Source organism: Podarcis liolepis, assembly GCF_965112155.1.
Source record: "Podarcis liolepis genome assembly, chromosome: 3".
In the NCBI taxonomy this organism is placed as follows: Eukaryota; Metazoa; Chordata; class Lepidosauria; order Squamata; family Lacertidae; genus Podarcis; species Podarcis liolepis.
Genome location: NC_139557.1, coordinates 79,863,506 through 79,888,562, shown reverse-complemented (window position 1 = coordinate 79,888,562; position 25,057 = coordinate 79,863,506). Strand labels below are relative to the sequence as shown.

The window sequence follows — 25,057 nt, the reverse complement described above, 5'->3', positions numbered from 1 at the left end:
TGGAATTTTCCACCGACTAAAACAATTTGGGGTGGGTGGGGGTGGGTCACAAACCTCCTTTATTTTAGCAAGCTGCAAAGGTTTATCTGTTGTTTTCGTTTTTCAGCTATGTAGAAACTCTTGCAAACATAAATTTATGCATGACTGGGGCTCCTTATATAAGGTAAGGGTGGGATCTGCCTGCACCCAGTGAAGGGGAAAGCCCTGCATCAAACTCAATGAATGAAGTGGGGAGTTCAATGTTACAGCAAGCATCACAAAACATTCTGGGTCTGCCCTTATGCCATATGGTAAAAAACTGACTCCACTGAAGTTACCAGAGCAGACCTGATGAGAAATGCCCATTGTGAAATCTGTCCATTTATTCCCACTTTCTGTTTACTTTAACTGGTTACTGATCAATATGAAGGCCTGTCCTCTTACCCAAGTGTCACATACCAATATTGTGAATGGTCAAGGTGCTTACAACTCTAACTGAAGCTCTAACTAAATTATCACAAACTGTCTTTTTTGCTTTTTTTTTTTTACTTTTCAGCTCCATCCTAATACACTGGTGTGAGTGGATAACTAAGGAAAACAATTCTAGCACCTGACGAAGTGGGCAATAGTCTATGAAAGCTTATGCCATTATATATTTATTAGTCTTTAAGGTGGTATGGGGAATTCTGTTGTTTTCATGGAGCATAGCTACAGTTTAAAAAACAAACAAGCAAGTATTTCCATTCTATCTATCTATCTATCTATCTATCTATCTATCTATCTATCTCCAGGGCAGCTCCATCTGGTACACAGGCTGAGACCCTATCTACCCGCAGACTGTCTCACCAGAGTGGTGCATGCTCTGGTTATCTCTCACTTGGACTACTGCAATGTGCTGTATGTGGGGCTACCTTTGAAAGTGACGCGGAAACTACAACTAATCCAGAATGCAGCAGCTAGATTGGTGACTGGGAGCCAGGCAGAGGACCTTCTCGGTAGTGGCGCCTGCCCTGTGGAACGCCCTCTCACCAGATGTCAAAGAGAACAACAACTACCAGACTTTTAGAAGATATCTGAAGGCAGCCCTGTTTAGGGAAGCTTTTAATGTTTGATGCATGTCCCCAGCTGTCCAGAGTGGCTGGGGAAGCCCAGCCAGATGGGCGGGGTATAAATTATTATTATTATTATTATTATTAATTTTATATCTCACTCTTTATCACATGATCTCAGGATGAGGTACAGTGTAAAATCTACTAGCATACAAATACAGGGTTTTCCTTTACTTCCTAGCAGCAATTCTTGCATATTCATACTTTTTAAATTAGTTGCTGGGACCAACAGGATTGTATTTTAAAAGTCATGTACAGAGACATGGAAGAGGCAGCTATAGGGTGATGATACACAGCTTTATTTTTGACTCTCCTTCCTTGGAGGTTTTTAAACAGAGGCTGGATGGCCATCTGTCATGGATGCTTTAGCTGAGATTCCTGCATTGCAGGGGATTGGACTAGATGACTCTTGGGGTCTCTTCCAGCTCTAAGATTCTATGATTCTATGAGTTAAGTGAAGCTGCGGAGGTTCTGAACTGGTGCCTAGATTTGATAATAGGCTGGATGAGGGCCAATAAACTGAAACTGAATCCTGATCCAGAGGAGGCACTGAAGGACCCAGGAACTGATGCACAACCAGCTCTGGATTGGGACTGCATTCCCACCAGAGAGAGCAAGTTTGCAGCTTGACAGTATTTTAGATACAGCATTGTCAAGTGGCCCTGAAGAAGTCTCAGTTACTTCAACTAGTACAGGTCACAGCTGCCAGAATTTTTACTGGTATGTGTACTCTAAATAAACAAACATACGTAGTATGCAATAAGCATCAAGAAGACCTGGCAACTGAGCCGTGCCAAAGCCTGAGCAGTCCCGCCTCTTAGTTTCTGTCTCTTTACGTGTGTGTGTGTGTGGACACACACTGCTTAACCACTTAATTTACACCTAGAAGTCTCAACCAAAAGTCTTAAGAAGGCAGCTCTGAACTGTAGTTATAGCAACAGATAGAGAAGTAAATTCCCTGAAAGGTGATGCTTAGTTTCTTGAGCAATGGCCTGCATTACTGCCTAATTTCTTCCCCAAGGTCCTTCATGCTTCTTTGGCATTTTAGCCAAGGCTTGAGCACCCCCACCCCCTCCTGCAGGTTCAATGAGCGATGGCAGTTGTAGCACTGAGAAAAATAATCTGTGCTTCTCCCAATGAAAAGAAAGACAGGGAGGGAATGCATGTGCTTCTTTGGCAATGCCACCCTTCATGGGAACTTATGATAGGCTGCTCAGCAAGAAAACCTTCCAGTCCTTTCATTTCACACCCCACCTAAAACAAAAGTGGAACGGTAGCCGATGAAGGGGTTACAAAACCTTGGAATGAGCAATTAAGATTCCTGCCATCAGGTTGGAAGAACAAGTTGCTCTCTCATAGCCAGAAATCTCCCCAGTGAAGAATAGCAATGCCTAGTAAAAGAGCAGAGTGCAGTCACACTCCATAGCCGTCAATGCTGAGTTAAGTAAATCCTTGGATACCCTCATGTATTATGAATGGCTGGAATGCAACCCATTGTTCACAAAAGCAATATCTGGTTACTCAAAGATTCAGCACATACCACACTGGATTCTTTTAAAAAGAAGTTTGTATTCAAAATGAATTTCTGGAATACAGAGAAGGGTCAAAGGTTTCAGAGCAAAGTTAAAATATAGGCAGCAGGTGTAACATTTGGACATGCTGATGTCAATGGGAAGGCACCCGAGCCCTGCTAAAAATTGGTCTGAGATTCTCCTTGAACACGGAAAGATGTCACAACATTGATGCAATGAAGCAAAGCCTCAAGATTCAGCTCTGGTAAAAACTAATGCCTTTCATTCTTTGCATCACATTACTGGAGTGAAACTGGAAGACCTCACAGATTTAAAGCAAATAATAACTGAGTCCTTAAAAATACAAGCATAAGGAAACAGCTACAGACAAGCTTATTAGAAGTGCATTGTTGGAAGGAGTCTGAAAATAATAAATAATAAAACCAAATAAAATCAATGCCATGGCTGATTCTCTGCACTTCAGTCATCTCTGGCAGTTGCTAACTCAGTCTCCTGGAGAGAGGTTTTTGAAAACTCATTGGCTAACTTTTCTTCTTTTATGCTAACTAATTGCTAGTGTTTCTTGATTTCCAATTGAAATGGGTTTAGTTCCCTCTTTCCTTTAACAGCTTTAGTACAAAACTTTATCACTGTGGCTAATGTCAGAAAACTAAATTTATATTCTGTCTTTAATTATCTACTTTCTGTGGGACCAATATGCCTCCATAGCCAATGCTAATCTATGAAGGATACATTTTTTGTCATACTAAATAATCCAGAAGATGATTTGAATTGTGTGTCATCAAAACTCTCCAAAATTTTGAAAGATTCCGTTATTCTAGACAGACGCTACATCATATCCACCAAACTCAATATAGCATCATCACAATATATTACAGCCATATTTTGCTAGAGGATTATTGATGTGATGATATCTTAGAGAATAAGCCAATCAGATAAGCGTTTCTTTATAAAACTAAGGGTGTCCCCATTAAGGCCAGAACTTAAGAGTTCTTGATCAATCCTCCTCTTTAATGTATGTTGTGAGTGACATGAACTGAGAATCTTCCTGAAAGCAGTAGCTTCACGTCATTTAAGAGTGCTGTCCGTGGTTGGTTGGTGCTGATACAGTCAGGCAGCAGTCCTGGAACTTAGTTCCATGCCTGACAAATTCCCAAAGTGTACAAAAATTTAAATAGGGGCTGTTGTTTTTGTGAGTGAAACAAAGAAGCATAACCAAATAGTAGTACAAGGTGCAAAAGAGTAACCATTCCCTTAAGGCTAGATTGAAGGTAAGTCTTACATACGTAAATGACATATGCTATTTTTTATTGAGTATTCAAGCAGCATTTCAGATTATATAACATGAATCAGTTTCTATTATGGGTGGGCACTGTCTGGCTATACAGGCTTAATGATGAGTGTGTGGAAAATAAGACAGCAATAATCTTTGGAAGTTTAGCATAACACTTGCATTGTTTTTCCACTTGGTGGCCAATCAACCTACCCAGCCAGCACATGGGTCTGTTTTAAAGACTTTGCTGTGGATATAATTGGTCACCATATTTGGGGCTGGGAAGAAATTTGCCTGCAAACAAATTAAGTCCATTTGGGATTTTTCTTCCTCATAGCAATCATCACAACTATTGGTGGATAAGGCATTGGGTTGAATCCTCTAGTGGCAGTTCTGGGTGGCAGTCCTGTCCTAAAGCCTACAGGGGAGCAGACAGGCCACAGGACTTCCATGTGGCAGCCTGGGAGGCCAGTTTAGCTGATTCACATCTTGAGATGGCCCTTAACCCAGGCACAACCTTGAAAACCTCAAGATGAACACCCAGTACCTAAGCCTAAGCCTACATACACCTGTAATCAATAAAGTTGTGGCTATTTGAAACCCCAGAATATTCTTGTGTCTGTTTGTATTGTGTCTGAAACATGGGGAATCCAGTTCTGGCCAGACTTTACTCACCAAAAAAACTTTGCAGTTGACCCTAGGTCATCTTGCAGGCATAGGGCTGTGCACAAAAGGCACCAACCCTCCCACACTAGGTGTATTGGGGGAGTGGGATAGCATGAATCTTGCCTTCTCTAATTAAGAGTAAGGTAGTTTATGACAGTAAAATATAATAAAACACACAATCATAAATAACAATAATACAATCTCACCCATAATATCATTGTATTCCAGCCTAAAAACCTCCAATCACTTGCAGAAAAGGCAATGTCTAAAACATTCACAGCAAATATGAACTTTTATGTGGTTAAATTGTGGATTGAATACCACAGCTTCAGAGCATAAAGCTGGACCATAAAGAAGGTTGATCGCCGAAGAATTGATGCATTTGAATTATGGTGCTGGAGGAGACTCTAGAGAGTCCCATGGACTGCAAGAAGATCAAACCTATCCCTTCTGAACGAAATCAGCCCCGGGTGCTCACTGGAAGGACAGATCGTGAAGCTGAGGCTCCAATACTTTGGCCACCTCATGAGAAGAGAAGACTCCCTGGAAAAGACTCTAATGTTGGGAAAGATGGAGGGCACAAGGAGAAGGGGACGACAGAGGACGAGATGGTTGGACAGTGTTCTCGAAGCTACAAACATGAGTTTGACCAAACTGCAGGAGGCAGTGGAAGACAGGAGTGCCTGGTGTGCTCTGGTCCATGGGGTCATGAAGAGTCGGACACGACTAAACGACTAAACAACAACAAAGCAGGCTGTGCAACTGTTGCAAGATTGGCTAAATGTGTTTCTATTTTCTCATCAAATAAAGAAACTTGTCTGCAGCATTTTGCAACATATGTAGTTACCCATATAATTTTTAAAAATGACAGAAGTGGAGCTACAAAACCTAAAAATGTGCAACAGCAGATTGTCTAGTATAGCATGAGAATAGATATTACATTCTTGAGCAGCAAACAGGAGAACATCTGATGACTTTGTAGCAATCACTTAAATATTGGAAGTTAAGAATTTATGATCCATTATTATCATGACATTTGAACAGTAAACAGATATGTACAATTTTATACATTTTCCTTTTGTATATAATATTAATAATTTTAAAGTAATCAAAAATCAAGATACCTACCTTTCTTGCAAAATGAGCTTATTTTCCTTCTTCCAGAACTCTTTAAAATCAGAACTGAATTCATGCCAAATGCTGAAGAAGGCATTTAGTGATACCTCCTTCTCACTCATTTTTGGTTTCATGCAGAAATATGCTGCAGTCTCCAAAAAGCTGTCAAAATAAACAAAGAGGGCAACTATTTCATTAGCAACAATGAGAGACAGTCTCTATCTATCATACATGGCTGATAGTACTGGTAAATAAATTGATACCTATCACAAACATAGTCCTAACTCTTCTATTTTCATATTCTGTATTGAATTTGTTTAGAAAACCTGGGGTCTGGTGTTTCTCATATATGTTTCATTATGTGGTCAAAGCTTCTTTCATTTTTTCAACAAAAAAATCAATTCTTCAAAGCCAAGAAAACCAGACTATCGTAACTGTTGATGTATCACTTTTTCATTGCATTTCAATCATTTTCCAAAACATGTCGTTGCAGAACTGACTATTGCAGTTCCTGAGCAAATTTAAAGAAATTACTATGAAATAAAGATAAATGTCTTAAACTGATGAAGCCCAATGATAGGCAGAAAATCTTTGAATTAATAACAGTGACACAGGCATAGCTTTAGAACATTGTAAATCTCTTTTGTTGAACTACGTACACACAACGATTTGTCAGTATGGAAGACAACCTAATTGGTGAATCAAACATACGGAATTTTGGATTGTGGGAATTCCAAAGCAATCTTGCCCCATGGAAAGGGGAGGTTTGCAGCAACAGCTGGGAACAATATGGAAAAGAATCCAGAACTTATCCCTTTCTTGGACTGGAAGAGGGGGGCGGGGTTGCATGGGCAGCTGAGCAAAATCATTTGCTTGCAGAATTTTGCATGCTACATATGTGTGCATGCATGGTTGTCATAAGGTAAGAAACTTCATAACTTGGGTATCACCTCTGAGAAGGTCTTATCCTAAAGGTAAAGGGACCCCTGACCATTAGGTCCAGTCGTGACCCACTCTGGGGTTGCGGCGCTCATCTCGCTTTATTGGCCAAGGGAGCCTGCGTACAGCTTCCGGGTCATGTGGCCGGCATGACTAAGCTGCTTCTGGCAAACCAGAGCAGTGCACGGAAACGCCGTTTACCTTCCCGCTGGAGCGGTACCTATTTATCTACTTGCACTTTGAAGTGCTTTCGAACTGCTAGGTTGGCAGGAGCAGGGACCGAGCAACGGAAGCTCACCCCGTCGCGGGGATTCGAACCGCTGACCTTCTGATCGGCAAGTCCTAGGCTCTGTGGTTTAATCCACAGCGCACCACTAAATGTTGTTATCAGAAATGGCCCTGAAATTTTCCTTTTTCTCTGAATAAGAAATGGCAAATATCAGTTTGCATGATAACAAAAGAAGCTGGCTACTGAAGAGAAAGCCTGTGACAAGTTGCTTTCTCCCACCAGCAGACACAGCCCAAACTTGCTTGGTAATTGTGTAAAAGGGAACTGACATTGATGCCCAAACATGCACACAAATGAATGTTTAAAGCTGCATCTATTATTTCCAGACTTCACAAGTTGTGCACATTATACATGCAGCAATCACATTTGCCATATAAAGTCTGGTGCTGTCCTAGGAATGGGATGATAGCATCACAGAAGAACACCAAGTTTACCCAAGGATGCACAAGATTAAAAGCATCACATTCAAAGCAGCCTTTCCAGGCACTATGTCTAAATGTAAGATAACAATAAGCCATAATTCTCTATTTGAAGCCTTTTCAACAATTAGGAAGCCAGACTAGATTGAAACTCCCACAAATAAATGCTCAATGAGTTTGATAAATAGAAGTAACATTTACTGGAGACGTGAAGGCTTTGGTTAAGAATACTACGGGATCAAAGGAGGCAAGACAGGCTTTTACACTGATCACTGTTAATCTTGCTGGGAAAGGACGGAAAGCTGATTCAGTAACACAGAGACATTTAACTCCTAGCAGAATCCCTTTATCTAAACAGCTACAAGTAATACTCAAGTACTCAGCTAGATCACTTCTACGACAGTGGATATATTTGTAAAATGCAAAAATGTCAGAAACTGGCACATAGTCAAAAATAATATACAACTATTACTTATATACAAATAAGGAGAATATGAGCTGCAATACAAATAGGCTTAAAACCAGGACTCCTGAGGAATTAAGTTGTTTATCAAGCACAGGAAAGTTGCATTCAAAATAATCATTTGTTCTGAGAAAGTTTCCCATATATGGTAGTTGAAAGATCCCTACAGCACTCATTTATTTTTTAAAAAGAAAATAGATGGGTGAATACAAGGTTTGGCATGTTATCTCCCATGCCCTTTCGTAACAAGAAGATTCTAAAATACACGGAGGGCAAAGATCATAGCCTTGTACTTGAAGAGAGAGGGGGGGAGAATGATACATTGTTTTCTTTCCATAAGGTTTGTAGCATTTTAAATTACAACTTTTATAGCTGAAAGAAAGACTACATATTTACAGCAACAAAACTACAACTCATGTTCTTTGTATTCTGTGTTATCTTATCACGCTCTTCTCTTTCGCACACATATATAATACAGACAGTAGGTGAAAGAATAACTATAAGGAGTTTGTTACTAATTTTTGATACTTTTCATATGTATATGGAGCCCTGCATTTTCAGGGATAGAGGATCATTAATTATTTGGTTTTTATTTATATATTTGTTTGATTGAAGCTTACTGTCAACTGCTTTAGGACCCTTTCTGAGGGGCCCTTTTCTTGATATAGGTACATGAGTAAGTAGATTCAAAACAGATAAATGTTTAGCCTACATATAGCATCTCTCTGTCTGTGTGTGTGTGTGTGAGAGAGAGAGAGAGAGAGAGAGAGATTTTTAGAGGCGTTAAATAGAAACTTCTTCCTAATGTCCAGAACTTGAAGTTTTACTGAATGTGAAAATAAAAATGGGGATTGTTAAAAAAATAATAGTTGTGTAAATGAAACCGTCTTTCGTTACCCAGTTTTTTCTTGTGACATGATCTCTTCAAAGTCCCACTCATATCAACAAAATTTGAACGTTTTAAAAAAGCAAACTTGGGGATGAAAGAGAAGTAGTGATTTACCAGATACAGGGACCATAAAAATAGGACCCACTGGAGCATAAGCTGTGACTCTGTGCTCAGTGGAAACGCTGCAATTAGAGAACAAAACCGACAGTCAAAACTCCACAGTCCTAGTCATGGGTTTCTTAATTACAACGTCACTTTGGTGAGGTCACAATGCTTCAGCACTTCGACTTCCTTATCAGCAAATTGGGAACACTTACTAATGAAGAGCAGTTTTTGTCAGGGTAGTGTATTGTTTGTAAAGCTCTTAGAGATGCTTATCTCAAGGGTGCCTGAGCAAAGAGTGCTGTTGTACCTATGCTTCCACCACTGGTGCAGAAATTGTGGGGGTGGGGGAGGTCGCTGTCAGGGATTAACAGAGGCAGCAAAGGTCAGCAGCTTTGCTTCAGCTAGCATGACTTTTCAATCCTACTTAAAAAACAAGTCATTGGTTGTTCACACTGCTGTTTTGTTTATGGAGGGCAGAGGCTAAATGTCTGCTACATGGATTTCAAAGTAGTTCAGATCCCCCACCAATTAAAGATTTAAATACCCTTAAATAAATAAAGATAGTAACTTATCCTTGATTAGGGCTTTATATGGTTTCAGTTTTACACAACACAATCCTCATCAGAATAATATGATTGAATGCACTGGTAATTTACTACATACATATATATCCTGTCTTTCAACAATTCAGGAGGTGAACTCTAGATTTTAATACTAAAATTTAACAATAAAATACGATGAAGAAAATATAACTAAAATAAGGAAATGCAAAACAAAACCCCATCGCCCCAAGTGAAATGATTTGTAAGAAACCAATGCCACAGATAAACCTACAGACGAGTCACTTTATTAAGATTGCATGAAAATAGTCCTAAACTATATCCCACAAACAGCGGGTCATGCAAACGCAATGTGCAGTATCTGATGCTGTCCCTTTCACTGAATGAGGACATCCATCAGTTGAACAGAGGAGGCAATTTTCTGTGATCCACCTGTCCCTCCCTAAATCTGCTCCAGAAAGTCAGCAGACTGTTCTACTGATAGATTTCTTCTGTCAATGGAGGGGACAGAACTGGATACCACCTAACAGAATAAACTTGGTAATGAAAAGGAAAAAGAGATTAAGTCAAATGAGTTTCTCTGAGAAGTGGTTTTCATAACTTGGGTACCTTCACACAAAAAAACACCATGTTTTGTCACCTCTGTCAAAATCTTGACGACTGGAGACACCTGAAGCAGGGCCTTCAGTTACACTTTAGCTTATATTTTTTGTACATCGCCTTGGGCATGTTTTGTGAAAAGACAGTCCAAAATATTGGAAAAAACATAATATTAAAAGCAAGATTAGGTCTACACATGCAGCAAAAGAATATTGTGCAGCTCCTCTCACTAGATTGTCCATTTCACACTATACATGGGAGAGTGCATCTTCCAGTGTTTTCCAGAAGAAACAAATATTTCTAGCTAGGCTGTCAGAGAGGAAGTTTCTAAGTATGTCTGGCCCCTGACATACACATTTTCTATATACAGAAAGATTTCTTAATGTGGGAACATCCAAATAAGGATTTGTTTTCCTATTTAAGTCTAATGCAGGCATCCAGCGAGAGCCACCCTACAAGACTGTGCTGCATGTGTAGATTGTCTGCCTCTTAAATCTATATAATACAAGAAGCTTGAAAAATTATGGAGAAGTGGCTTTCAATGTCAATACTGACTTAATGATCCAAAGTTTCATATCGTGGCCATTCATTTATGGATTCAAAATGAAATTCTGTAAATACTCTTCTGAACTCCAAAATTTGCAATTTCCAACATGTTATCTTGATTGTACACCTGAACACAATACTTAGAATATTCAGAGAACTGTTTTGTTTTGTTTTGTTGCTGTTCTGGTAACCAGATACTTATTTTGTTGCTTGAAGTGTTACATATGGAGAGTGGGGCACAGCCACCTAGTTCCATCTTACTTTCTAGGAAGTCCCTTTCCATAGTAATGTATCCATACTAGAGCACAGTGTTGTGCAAAAGAAGCACCAGTGTTGTAGCACCAAAACAACAATAGCAAGTGTCATTATGCAACTGTGCATGTTTCAGTACTCCTCTTTGGAAAAGAGCAGTATCCCAAGGGAAATCTTTTTTTCCTTCACTGAAGTTTCCAGATCCTAAATTATGTCTCTCTTCTCCACCCCGTTCCTTGAACACATTTCAAAATGAGTGTAAAATGGTGCCAACAAGGGAGGCAGGGTAGAGAATCAGATTAAAATTGAAATTAAATAATTAAATTGACAAATCAATTCCAAAGTTCTTATGCCAGCTTCTTATGCCAGCTATTACTTAACTCACAGACTACAGGAAATGTGGCTTAGAAATGTGTTCTAGGTTAGTATAATATGTCAGTCTATCGCTGATTCAAAGAACTTTGGCTACTGTAAATTCTCAGACAGTAACTGATGCAATATCAAAAGCAGTGGAGAAGTATAAATTTCCCGTTGTTTTAACTAGTGAATGAATCAAGTGTGCAGAAATCAAACGGTAGCATTTAGCCACTTACAGCCAACAGCCGAGCGTGTTTACATATCATCTGGCACTCAAAGAAGGAATACTGTATACTTGAATGTATTGGAAAGAACTGTGTGTGTAGCTCCAATAGTGAGGTGCATGTAATCAATAAAAGGCATGACACAGCTACGGAAATTATTGCCATTCACACACACATACATACCACAAACAACATAAAGCACAGCACAGAAGCAACTAAATGTGATTACTGGAAATAACATGGAATAAAAATTATGTGATCTGATCGAGAGTTCACTATTTAATTATTTCTTTCCCCTAAGACAGGTATGAGGAATCATAACTTTTTTTGGATTTGAAATGAAAGATCTCATGATAAATGTGCATTTCAATGTCTTCATTTACCTTTTCTCTCATGACTCTTGTTCTCCCTCCAGTCAGATGGGGTGAAATCAACAGAGATCAACCTCTTTACAATTTCACTTAAAACTGGAGACTGATTAAAAAGTGGAGATGAACAGAATACATGTGACTGGCTGGAGTTTAAGACTAGGTAAAACAGAGTATAAATTGTAATGTTTTGTTATGTTTTTATATATGCTGGAAACCTCCCAGTGTGGCTGGGGCAACCAAGTCAGATGGGCAGGGTATTATTATTATTTTCAAAGTTGCTTTATTCCTGGGATTTCCTTAGTTATGAGATTGTTAATTTAGCATATATTACAATGAAAATTTGTATTGTGACTGAGCTGCCTGCTGAGTTATTTTGACACTAGTCAGGGCCAGCCCTAGAATTAGGCAGGGAGGTAATTGCCTCTGGAGATATATGCTGGGGGAGGGCAACTGTGGCAGCTTTCAGGGTGTTCCCCTGAACCTCCTAGCCATTGCTCTCTGTTGGAGACCATGTATCCCTAAACTAGCTTGTTGACCTCATGTGCAGTGGGGAATGCTATCCCACTGACAGTCAATTTCTGAATGTATGTAGGGAGTGCACTTACCCTTGTTTCAGGCAGGGAAATGAATTGGCCAGGCTACCCACAAATGCAACCTGATTGAATTTCAGACTTAAGCTTCTGAAAAATGTGATGAATATGCACACAAAGTTTCAGGTGTACTATTGAACAGTGGCCCCAACAACACAAAAAAGTTCCTGATTCAATCCCTGTCATCTTCAGCTTGTATTTTTTAATTTTAAAAGTCTTTTGGGTATAAGGACATAAGAAACTGCCTTATACTATCCAACTATGAGTCCAACTAGCTCAATATTGTCTACATTGGCTGCCAGCAGATCTCCAAGGTTTTAGGCAGTAGTTTTTCCCAGCCTTACCTTGAGATGTCCGGGACTGACCTTGAGATTCTTTTTATGTACAGCATGTGCTCTGTCACAGAACTATGGCCCTTCCTTATGCTGTAATGCCTGACAGCTCTTTGTGACCCCTTTGAAACAACTTTTCCATGTCAAGTATTTTACAGGTTCTCAAGTGGTTAGCTGTGAGGGTTGAAACTAGAAAGTGCCAGGTCTTTTTCTATTGCACTTTATCAATATTGTTCAGGGGGTGATGTAATTGTTTGGGGTTTGGTGAAGACATTCCGTATCACTTCAGCTTTAATACCAGTCTGGAGCCTTCCTTGTCTGCCTGCGTAAGCTAGATAAACACAGACCTGTGTGCTTTCTTCTAATCTCAGGATACTTACTCAGAGATCTTAGAATATGCTCTTATTTGTGAGCTAAACATTTCACTTTTCTTTTTGCCCGTTTGCCAGAAATCCATTTCTTGAATAAACACTTCACACATTGACACTCTTAAAGCTGCTAAATATGATAAATAAATAAAAAAGTATACAACCTTTCAGAAACGGTTAAACATCTCACTTCTGACAAATGAACAGCCAGACACTTTATGGAATCTCTGGGTCAGACATACCATTTTCTTTGTCTTCATTATGTGTGAAAGATTAACTTTCCATTTCAGCTCATCTACTAAACAACTGAACTTTTCTAAAATACACTTGGAGCATTGTTCTCAAAACGCAAGTAATTTTAGGAATTCTGCAAAGCTTTACTATTTCATAACTTATTTTTACTTGGCATTTTACAATGTCACAGAGAGACAATTTTTTTTTACCATTTTCCCGCCATATCAAATAATGAACCAGTATTTCTGTGCAACTCCATTACATGTAATCATGAGATAGACACTGTGTTGCACATAGTCACTTCAAAAAGAAAAAAAATCCAACCACATTAATCACATTAATCACCCTCCATCTAATCCATCACTGCAACTAGCACATCTATTCATCCAATGCACCCATGATTATTTTACCCATGATTAGCAGAATGTAACTAATCTCTTATTTATCTAAGCTTTCCTCTCACCCTCTATCCAAAAAAGTGTGTTTGAAGCATTTTGTGTGGTGAATTCTAAAGAAACTTTCATATACTAATGCAAGATCTGCAGAAGGAAGAACCAATTTTACTGTTGCAATACAGGCAAATGTTTTATATACATACAGTACATCAAGTGATGGTGTATAAAGGGGAGGAAAAGGCATAGCACAGAGTTTTCCTCCTGCCTAGTGTCCCCTTGTCTCTAATATTAAACATGAAATATTGAGAATGCTTATCTGTACAAAGGCAGGCTCATCATCCTTAGGTAAGTAGTAAGCACATGTCATAATGTACACACATTTTGCTTCATAACTCCTGATGGAATCTTGGCTATAAATACTTATGTCCTTTAGGCTGCCAAGGCATTCTGTGGCAGTTTTTAATATCTGGAACAGTCATCAGTGGTATAGTTTTGTTTTGTGAAATAAAATGCAAAGAAGAGGTGATCAAATTGGAAATAGCTGATCAGAGTCCTTGGTACATCTATTGTGGTTTTGAGGGTTATGTAACTAATAATTTTATCATGTTTGTCCATCATTTATTGTGTTTATCTATAAGTTGCTTTAAGTTACAACAAGGTACCTATGCAGAACTTCATCCCACCTCTTCATGAGTATCTGATTTATTAAAAATAGTTCTAGTTTTCTGTTACTACAATCTTCCTTTCCCTTCTCAACAGAAATGTAACAATAGTTAGTGAAGGAAATGAGCCCACCCCCCCTTACGTTTTTGAACAGTGAATGTCTTCCAACAGACCACAGATCACGCAAAAATGAAGTACACATCAGCTGTTACACTGGCCATGAACTGCTTTCTGGAATCTGAAAACTATTGCTACAATCAGTTTAAAGCATTGAACTTAATGTGGCATTCTTAATTATCATGCAGATTTCTAAATGGAATACTGTACTAGCATTCTCAATTATTCTTTAAAACATGTCCCACTGTATTTCCTAGTATAATACAAGCAACTCTTCAAAAGTGTAATTTTAAAAAAATCTGGCAGTTCCATGAGTAATTTCCATAAGATTTGGAAACGTGAATTTTCAGAAAAAAAATATTTTCCATTGCTATTAAAGAAACTCTTAAAGCCGCAATGTTGAGAAAATTGCAAAAAGGAGGGAGAAAAAAGAAACCAGATTTTGTGCAAGAAGACTGAAGAGTCTTCAAAGACACAAACCCCATTAATGCTAACATCAATAATGAATTACGCAGTGTATCTGCTTTAATGTGCCTAATTAACTTTGCAATGAAGCCACATTTAATTATCCACATTATTAATACTTTTATAGGAACTTCCCACCCACCTACTTTTCTTTGTATATAGTGGGTAGCTCAAAAGTACAGAATAAAAGTATTGTGCATCTGTTATTAGTCTGAGGAAGACGACCCATTTTTTTATGCAAAGCCCTGATTGGATTATTGTTTTAATCCTCTTGGAAGTGTTGTGTTAATTTTAGGAAGAGTCTGAACTTTCTAGCTTTACTAGCATATTATATGAGAGCATCGTATACCAAGCAATACCCTATAAATTCTATTGGCAGAATCACAATTTGTCCTTTAAGACTTTGTTCCTTTTACTACCTAAAAAAATAGAAGCTTATTAGAATGTTAGTGGAATATGAAGTTTGGTCTGCTCACCTTTTATGTGTCTCTTCCAGGGATTTCTCTTCCATTTCATGGTCAATTTTAGCTGAACAACAGATAGAGAACAAGATTATATATAAAGTGTAATGCTATTATTTAAGCATTAATTTTCTTAAGCAGCAAAATTCTCCTTTTACACACTTCTGAAAGGAAAAGCTCTGTATCACTGTGTGAGCACTAAACTTGTGCACTTGGCCTTGGTGTGAAAGAAAATACACCAAAATCACTTCCAGAAGAAGTTTTCGATACATGAAAAGTTATAGGTACTAAAACCAGTAGGTGAACACCTTGACTGAAGAACCAAAGTAGATGTGAAGCACATTCACAAGTTAATGACCTAGCCAATATATATTTACATACTCACTTTGTTTCTCATTCCACCATCACCATACATATATATATATATATATATATATATATATATATATATATATATGATATATGTGTGGAACAAAATGTTGTAAATAAAGATGGATTCATCCAAACTTGATGGGAGCCTCCAAATTCCAGAGGAAAACTTGGTTGCAGATAGGGCAAATTGTTCCAAGGAATTGAAGCAACACAAAAACTAAGTGTATCACACTCCTTGACAGAATATGTATATCTAGATACAAGCCACAGTTATGAGGCAGTGCATTGTACATTGTACATGCCTTCTGAACTTCATGTAACTTGAATGTTTATATTGCACGTTTAACCACATGGTTTTTCTAGACATGGTTTGGACTATTAAAAAAATCCTATGTCCCAGTTTCTGAATTTCACCATTAGATAAAGCTCTTGGAAAAATCTTTAAAAGAATTTAACAGCTGACCCCAACTACCTTAAAAATCTGCAGTGGGTGTTGCCAGATAAAAAGAGACCAGACCACCTATCTTGCTAAGACCTACTGACCAAAGAAAGAAAGAAAGAAAGAAAGGGTGGTGGACACGCCAGCTTCAGCAACCCACTGAAATGATGGCCAAATCTAAGATCAACCTAGATATTTCATTCTAAGACTGCAACTTTAAACTAAAACGAACTGTGATTGGAGTTAAGTAGATTTCAGTTGGGAAAATCATTGCATAACTCTATCTGAAGCACAGTTTTAACATTTTATTTTAAGTATTCCTCAAATACAAATGCTAAAGCTTACCACAAAAATGCAGTGCTTGCCTCCAAGAAACTTGCACTGCTAAAAGTCTAGCACTGCTTAGTGATTAACTAATGTAGAACGGTGGGTTAGAAAATGTATCTGCACTGTAAACAAAGTCATATGGGAGCATCGCTAGCTCATTTCCAAGATCACTCTGTTCTGACCAGATTAGTTGAAATGGCGACAAGGTTTTACCACCAGGACTATTTAGGTGGTTTATACAATCTTACACATCCAGTTTGTAACCATAAAAAAGGAGACAGATGTTGCCCAATTTATTTTCAGAAAGTACTAAAGGATTACACCATTAAAATGTGATCCAAAGCAGAACAAGCTTATCAACTACATTTCTGTAGTAGAAAAGGAGTATCATCACAATGCATTTCGTTAGAGGAAGCTGGATAATTTTAGATTTTTGCAAAAGTAGGCTTCCTTGTGAAGAGGGTAAGACACAATGAGACTACCAGCTGACGCCTCTCCAGTACCATAAGCAGGATGGAAACATGTATGTGAGGCATGTAGTGCAGGTAAAAATGGGAAGTAGGGAACATAGGCAGACTTTTGTTTAAGTATATGTGTGGATCAATTATTTAAAAGAAAATAACAAAAGTTAATAAAATAATAATAATAATAATAATAATAATAATAATAATAATAATAATAATAGTAATAATAGTAATAATAATACCCTGCCCATCTGACTGTATGTATAAAGGGATAGAGGGCTGGTGCATCAAACTGCTTGCTTGTGGTGAATAAGGGAGTCATTATACATTGCTGCCATTTTGTCTGTCCCACATTGTCTTCTATCCTCTTCCATTTAGCAACTAATGGTTGGAGAAAAGCTTCAAGTTAGGGGTAAACAGAGCTATTTTCTACCGCATAAAGTAAATGGGATTATTGTTACAGACAAGGAAGAATTAAAGCCAGCATAGCTAGCTAAAACACTGAAGGTCAGACAAGGAGTTAGATGCCAAGATCTGGAAGCTGGCAGGCAAGAGCTAATGCTGAGACTGCCAGAAGACAAAGCAAGTTTATAAGCATTTGAGGCTTAAGGTGAGAAAGCACCAGAGTTGCTGCCCCAAAGTGGTTTGATACCAACCAATGCTTAAAGTGCTAGCAAGCTGCAGGGGGGGGGGATACTTGGCTCTGTTCCTGTCCTTGTGCTGCAGAGACTTCTTAAAAGATCAAGATCAAGCATTAATCTGAATACTTCAGCATCCCTGTGACACCTCTGATGGATCTTCCTTGTGCTTTGTATCTATTCATTCTGATGAGGGAGGTTATATGTCCTTAATTTCAAAAGATTTCAGGTTTCTGAGGAAAGTGCCTGAGGTTGGACACCATTCTGGAAATCTTCTGCTAGTTACACATTTGGAATCTGTGAAGCTCTTGAGATATTTGCTTTCTCTGAGACATCAGATGGGTCCTGGCTACCAAATGACTCATTTTTTCATGAAGATGAGGCTATCAAAAGTAAAAGGAAAGAAATGACTGCCCCTAACAGACACCCTTTTGGAGTTGCAGGGCTTGTTGGTTATCTATTTATCATTCTGGAAATAATTCTGCTGCAGCAATTAAACCGGGACTCAAAAGCCATCTGAAACATTGTGCCTCAATGCCACTTCTTTTGCCATTGTCCTCAGCTGCAGTCTTGACCCAATGATTACTGAGTGCTATTACTGTTTCAAGCCACTGTCTAGCCTGAAGCTTTCTCAGTAATTTAAGCTATTTCTGCTGAATCAGATCCAAAAGTCTCCTAAGGGAATATCACAATTTCTCAGTGTAATTGAATATAAAATTGCATTTCAATAATAATCTCTTATTTTTAACTGCTGGTCTAAACTCTGAATCAGTTTGTATGTGTTCATTGGTACCCTCCTCCCCACCTTTTCTCATTTAGAATGTTAAAGAAGCAATTGTCTAATTTGCTATGACTTTCGTTATGATTCACCTCCACATGTTGCCAGTTTTCTCTATCTGTCCAAATTAGTGCCTTTACCATGAGTCATTGCAACCACAACACAATAGATTTGAGAACGTAAATATGCTGTTGAACTGAAAGCCAAAGAATGTAGGCAGTATATAAATATCCTATAGAAAATTCCTATGCTGTTTGGAAATTCCATTTTCCTTTTCCCGGAAAACACTCTATATAAACAGAGTGTTTATATTACCCTCATTTTTCCTAAATGGTCTTTGTGCATGCAATCTACCTGAAACAACTCATCGATTATGCCTATGTAAACAATAAAAGCCCTTAGAAAAAAATATCGAGATCAAAAGCCTGTCAAATACTATGCAGGAAAGCAAAATCCTGTATAAACTCTTTCAAGCTTGATTTCAGCCCAGCCAGATAAAAAACAAAGGATTTCATATTACAAACTATATAACATTACTTTATTTTTGGAACTTAATCAAAAGGTTTTCTTCTCCATCTCTGTATTAAACTTTGTTCAAGAATTCAAAAGGAAAACAAGGGTGCTCAACCTCATGGTTTTCTTGTAAGGTAAATGCAGGGGGAAGGGCAGTTGAAGGCAAAAACCAGTAGGTAGGAAGGGGATATATAACCCTTCCTGGTAGTCAACTCACCTCTCACATGTCACTTAGTGGTTTTTGAAAAAAAGCATAGTTCTGCCACAACCAGGCTATCAAGTAATCCCTGCTGGGAAAAACAACTAAGAAGGCATTTGCCCGGGAGAATCAGAGAGCACAAGTTGTATTAAGCAACTTGAGGATGTGGACAAACTGCTTGGAGGGATGATTCCTACCACTGATACTTGTCCTTTCTGCAAAGCTGTGGACCTCATAGGTTGTGAAGGCCTAGTTGAGGGATGGAGTCATCCCTGCTGCACTTAAAGAGGTAGTAGTGAGACAACTCCAGATGATGTTGAATGATGATGATTATTTGAATCCTTTCCAGTCTGGAGTCAGGTTCAGTTTTGAGAAAGCCTTGGACATCTTGAAGGATGACTTCTGCTGGGGAATGGATGCTGGGGGTGGGGGGGGGGAGTGTAACCATATTGTTCTCAGCAGCTTTCAATATCACTGCCCTTCTGAGGACTCATCTGGGTTGAGACTGGGAGGCACAGTGCTAAGATGGTTCTAGTCCTTATAGAAAACCATTATCAATTTCAATTTCAGTGGATTTCCTCTCCACTCCTTGGCCATTGGTGCCTCAGGGTCCTATTCTGCCTGCTACCCTATTCTTTACATGAAACCACTGGGAGAAGTCAAGAGCAGTTTGGCTCATCCTCATTTTTCCATCTGCTCATCTCAGAAGACTGCTGAATTGGTGACAGGAGGGGTTACCAGGTTGGATGAAGGTGAACAACTGAAACTTCATCTGGATAAGACAGATGTGCTGTCAGCTGGGAAATTGTCCACTCTCAAGGGAGGTGTTCATTCAAGACTCAGATGGGCTTGCACTTCCTCTGAAGAGCCAGCTTCACAGCTTGGGTGTAATCTTGAACTTGGTAGTAACTGGGGCAGCTCAGGTTGGCCCAGGAATGGCTTTTAACAGCTTTGTCTGATACCCTACCAGTGACTGGGCTACCCTACCCCCATATGGTTTTTAACTTTATTCCTTAATCAACTTTCTAGGTTTTTTTTTATTTCTTTTTTTGGTGATCAGAGAGCTCTTCAAAGCTGCCATCAAATTAATTTGGAAATTATATGACTCCTTATGGAAAGAACTTAGTTTTTTTCTCCAGAGCTTGGAAAAAGTCTCTCAAGTAGTGGGAGCAGCAGCTAGGAACCTTCCCCAATTCACATTTTAATGTGAGCCAGAAAAGAATTCAGGGGCTTTAAAATCCTGCCACTCATATGAGACAGGCTCCCCCTGGAGTCATCTTTGGCAATCACTCATAGCCGTGTAAGATTGTCTTCCATGAACACGGTCTTAACAGTGAGTCTGTAAGTGACTGTGGAGGCTTCAGAGACAGTGCTGATAGCTCTTGTTTCTTAGCTGATGGTACACTACCACTGAAGATGCCCAACAGCATTTCTTTCAAAGTATTTCACATCATTCCCAAAGTACAAGGTTCTAACCTTTAGAAATAAAAATAATTAGAAAGTTCCAAATGGAAAGGAAAATCACAATAACTATCATATTCGGTCCTATAGGAAATATCAGTCTGAGTTCTCCAGCAATTGGCTTGGAAACCTGAAAAATCTAAAATGGAGGTGAGAAATAAGCCATGGATTATGAAGTCCACTTTTGTGGCATTTTCTGTGAACATGACCCAAACATTTTACAGAATTCCTTAGATTTTGTTTTCAAAACATGTGGCCTTTCAAAGACAATTTGCAAGTGAAATAAACCAGAAGACTGAACACATCATATTTTTAATACTTTGAAAAGTATCACCATGTATTTGGAGACAAGTCAAAGCACAGCTTCAGCTTCCAGTTTTATGAAATTGTCAAGAAACAAATGTTAGGAAATTGTTTCCTACACAGAATATGAACTCATCAGAAATATATATTTAAAAGTCAAAAACTGCCTCTATTATCATTTAGAAATGGAACACAGAACAGGTAGAGGTGTTCTGAAATGCAATGCCAATTGATTGAGCTAATCTACACATATCTGTGGTTTCAAAATAGACTCTTTATTCACCATGTCGAAACATTGTTTCCATAACCTTCTTTTGATAAATCTTGGAAAGGTTCAATGGCACCTCATTATTTACCTTGACTAATGAATTTCTCCATGCTGTCTTTAAAAGGCTGGATGTGTTCTTCTAATGAAAACTGGCAAACTTTGCCCGCTTCTGTCTCACATCCTGAAAATTGAAGTAACACACTGCATTAGAATGAGATTCATTACAAACAGACCTAAGTCCCAGTATTGGCACTTACATCTGATCCCATGAACTGTTGGCTCCAGCAAGCTTTTATGACTGTTTTGCAATCACATGCAAATTCAACTGAAATAGTGTCAGACCCGTTTTGGATTGGCACAGTCAATGCCATTTTACTATGAATAGGAACTCTCAGGAACATGGCATGGATGGAGAGAGAGAGACAAAGCTATGCCACGCTGATTCACCTACATGTCAATATAAGCCATCGTAATTTTCACCAATCCTCCTGCCTCCATTCTACATTCCATACTGTTTCAGCACTACATTCCATACAGTACCACTACCACTGGATGCAACCCAATGACCATAGTCTATTCAGATTCCTGGGGCCTAGGTTTGGTATCTGTGGACAAGACTGTAAGAAATGTGAATAATTGTACTTAAAAAAATAAACGTTTAACCAACATTTACTGCCTGGTAGGAAACTTAAAAACAAAACTTACATCTGTCTCAGAGAGGTAGGCTCATAAAATATATACACATATGCAAAGTAAACCATATTTCTAAACTTTGTGGAATTGACTACTCAGCTACAGTAATCTACCAAGGCTCAGATCACACACACTTGTAAACATGCTTAACTGTACTACCATGTGAATTCTATTGACCTCAATGAAACCATTCATGCTTACAAAGTTAAAAATATACTTAAGTGTTCATAGGCTCAGTGCCTAAACAAATGCAATGCTAGGTCAATTTCACAGCAAGTGCAAGAGCTGCAGTGCAATATAAACTTCATTTGATAGACTATGTGGTCTCTGACTTTTGTTGTGTCTTCAGGCAAAACCAAAATGCTTTATGTGCTTATTTTTTGTGGCAGCTATGGCATAGTCATGATAAAGGATACTCTATATCTTCTCCAAATGACTAAGAGCTGGAATAACTCCTCTTTAAGGAAAGCTTACAACATTTGGGGATTTTTAATTTAGAAGAAAAAGATAAGTGGGTGGGGTGTGTGATAGAAGTGTATAAGATTTGACAAATTCATGATTAGTAAGGCTATCAATAGCTGGTAGTTATGATAGCCCATGCACTATCAGAACAGTATGCTTCTGAACAGCAATTGCCTGCAGTCATGAGCAGGGAAAGATTCCTTAGTTCATTTCCTCCTTGTGGGCTTCCTACAGTTGTCCACTGTGGGAACAGAATGCTGGTCTAGAGGGCATTTGGTCTTATCCAGAAGGCTATTCTTACATTCATAAAGAAGATTAGTTTTCATCCTCTTCAAAATGCTCAAGAAGGCCTTGCAGATCCCAGAAAAGAATCATGCAAATATATTCCAAATGTTTCAAGAAGCTAACATATATGTTTTGGTTATTCTCAGCTGGTGGCTCCTAGCAAATAATCACATTTCATGACTGCTTTGAAGTTTAGGTCATCTGCAGCTTATCCTTACCTCAAACCTGTATCCTCCCCTACAGCAAACCAGTGTGAATAGCTGCCACCAGCAGGGAAAACAAAACCCAGGCAGCCTTCTATCCACCATCACTCCAGACACAATTCTTTATGTGTAAGAAGTAATAAGCACATATTTATCATAAGGTTAAGTGGGTTACTAGCTTGCTTAGAGAGTTACCAGACTTTTAATTTAAACCACAATCTCTGGTTCATATATAACATTAAGCTATGAACTTGAAGGTAAATGCTACCAAATGCTTCTCCCAGCCACATGGGATGAGAAAGGATGGGGAACTACGAGTCAGTGGTTTGCTCAGGCTCAATTCCGCTAAACCACGGTTTAGCATTGCCTGTGAACTGAGCCTATGTTTCACTATCAGGTTTCAGAAAACAATGCTCTACTACAATTTATGGAAGAAGGCAATCAGATGCAGTGTTACATTCATTTTATTTTAATTAACAAAATTATAGACCACATTAAAAAAATAAGTTATTTCCACAAGACTGAAATATTTATAAGAAAACGCCAATAAAATCAACAGACTTTAAAAACACTTAACCATAATAAAATGATCAGCATATAGATATAATCTGTATTGTTTCTAGCCAATGCACACAGCACTGAATGATGGTTAAGCAACATTCCATGATACCTGGGACCACTGTCAGCACAGGAAGAATATCGGCTAATTTGCCAAGATGTTGATATTTTAAATGCAGTCTTGGATTCTGTGAAAATCCACATTCATCCAATGAGAAAAAACTGCAAGGTATTAATTTGCCTCCAGTCTTAAACCCACTTACTAGGGAGTAAGATCCACTGAATTTATGGAGGCTTATTTCAAACGAAATATGCATACAATTGTGCTATTTGTGAATCAGTCAAAAGACAAGAGCTGAACAAACATATGATCAAAGGAAAATTTCTGATTTGATATTCATGGCATATAGTCTTATTTCAGCTTAATTTTGTAGGTTGAGGGGTGCATGCCATAATTCATAATCTGTCAGATGTCATTCATCTGGGTATAAGTCTACAAAAAGACATCCAAATTTCCTCACATTTTAAGAATCTGCCCTTTTGGTTAGACAGAGAGAAAAATGGAGAGTACTTCTTATTTGGGTACTTTGAAAAGTTTCCCCAAATTTATTTTCAGAAATATATTAGGGATATAGATCTTACATATTCCTGGAAAGAGAAACGCCATCTTATCTGAGTACCATAGAGTCATATAGAAATGCTTGAAGTCGGTAACTTTAAAGGGAGTTCAGATTTAATGCAGGGAAACGAAGCCAGGTTTATCTGAATTGCACACTTTTCCATGAGAAGAGAAAGACCTCTCAATTTTCTTTTATTTATTTTTTTGGGTATTGTTAGGACTTATGCTAAGGACTGTTGAAGCTTCAAAAGCCTCTACAGACAGCTCCTTGTTTGGAGTTTTAAGGACAGTAAAACATGACTCACAGATTGACTGAAATCCTGGCTTTATTTTACATATGGTTTAGGTTTAGGAGTCTGCATGCAGTGATGTTTCAGTCAATTAACCCTTTCAGCAATGTTTGCACAGGCTACTGAAGTATGTGGGTGCAGCACTAATGATTAGCTTGCCACAGCAATGTTTACGTGGAAATCCTAAGAGGTTTTTAAGCAGCGGTCATGAAAACCACTGTTGAGTTGAGTAGTCCTATTACCTTGAAATGAATTATGTCAATATTAGCAGTGTATGTGGGTTGTAGTTCATTAGCCTTCAGGACCATAGCCTTAAAGTACTCTTACATGCCTGCAGCCCATGTCAAAGTGACATGGACTCAGCATGACACGAAAAGCAGCAGCAGGAGGGCTCCTGACAAGAAGTCTGCATCAACCTCTATAGGAACTGCTGACCTGGATCCGCTCTGGGTGAGCCAGAATGCAACTGGTCAGATCTAGAAAGATTGTTTTGTATTTCTGAAGTTTATCTGACACACCACTCTATGAAAATGACTTTCCCTCCTTAAAACGCATACAAAATTCAGCTATTACAGGACTGAAGTCATTTCTAGAAGAATGAAAAACACTTAGAAAAACAATGAAAAGTACATAGCATAATGCAAAAGTGATATGTCTATGGAGGTTATACCAAAATTGTAAACCACTACAAAATGGGTACAGTTGAGAGAAACATAAGCATGTTTAAGTGTCTGACGGTGTCAGGATTACCTTTACTGTCTTTTAATTGAGTCTAGTGCACAGATTTCTGCATGAACATGAAGGGGGCAGATGGAGACGTAGAGAAGGAAAGCCATTCCTTTATAGAAGAGTCTTTGCTTACATTTCAATC

At 38.4% G+C, this 25,057-nt stretch overlaps 1 protein-coding gene across 1 annotated transcript in view; it reads right to left on the bottom strand.

The window, feature by feature from the left end:
• Positions 1 to 25,057, bottom strand: part of FMN2 (formin 2) — a 159,839-nt gene that overhangs the window by 9,584 nt on the left and 125,198 nt on the right. Inside the window, exons 15-17 of the mRNA XM_083496737.1 lie at positions 21,165 to 21,257; positions 15,330 to 15,381; positions 5,688 to 5,837 (exon numbers count right to left, since the gene is read on the bottom strand). Coding sequence (XP_083352863.1) covers positions 5,688 to 5,837; positions 15,330 to 15,381; positions 21,165 to 21,257 — 295 coding nt within the window. The remainder of the gene's footprint in view (positions 1 to 5,687; positions 5,838 to 15,329; positions 15,382 to 21,164; positions 21,258 to 25,057) is intronic.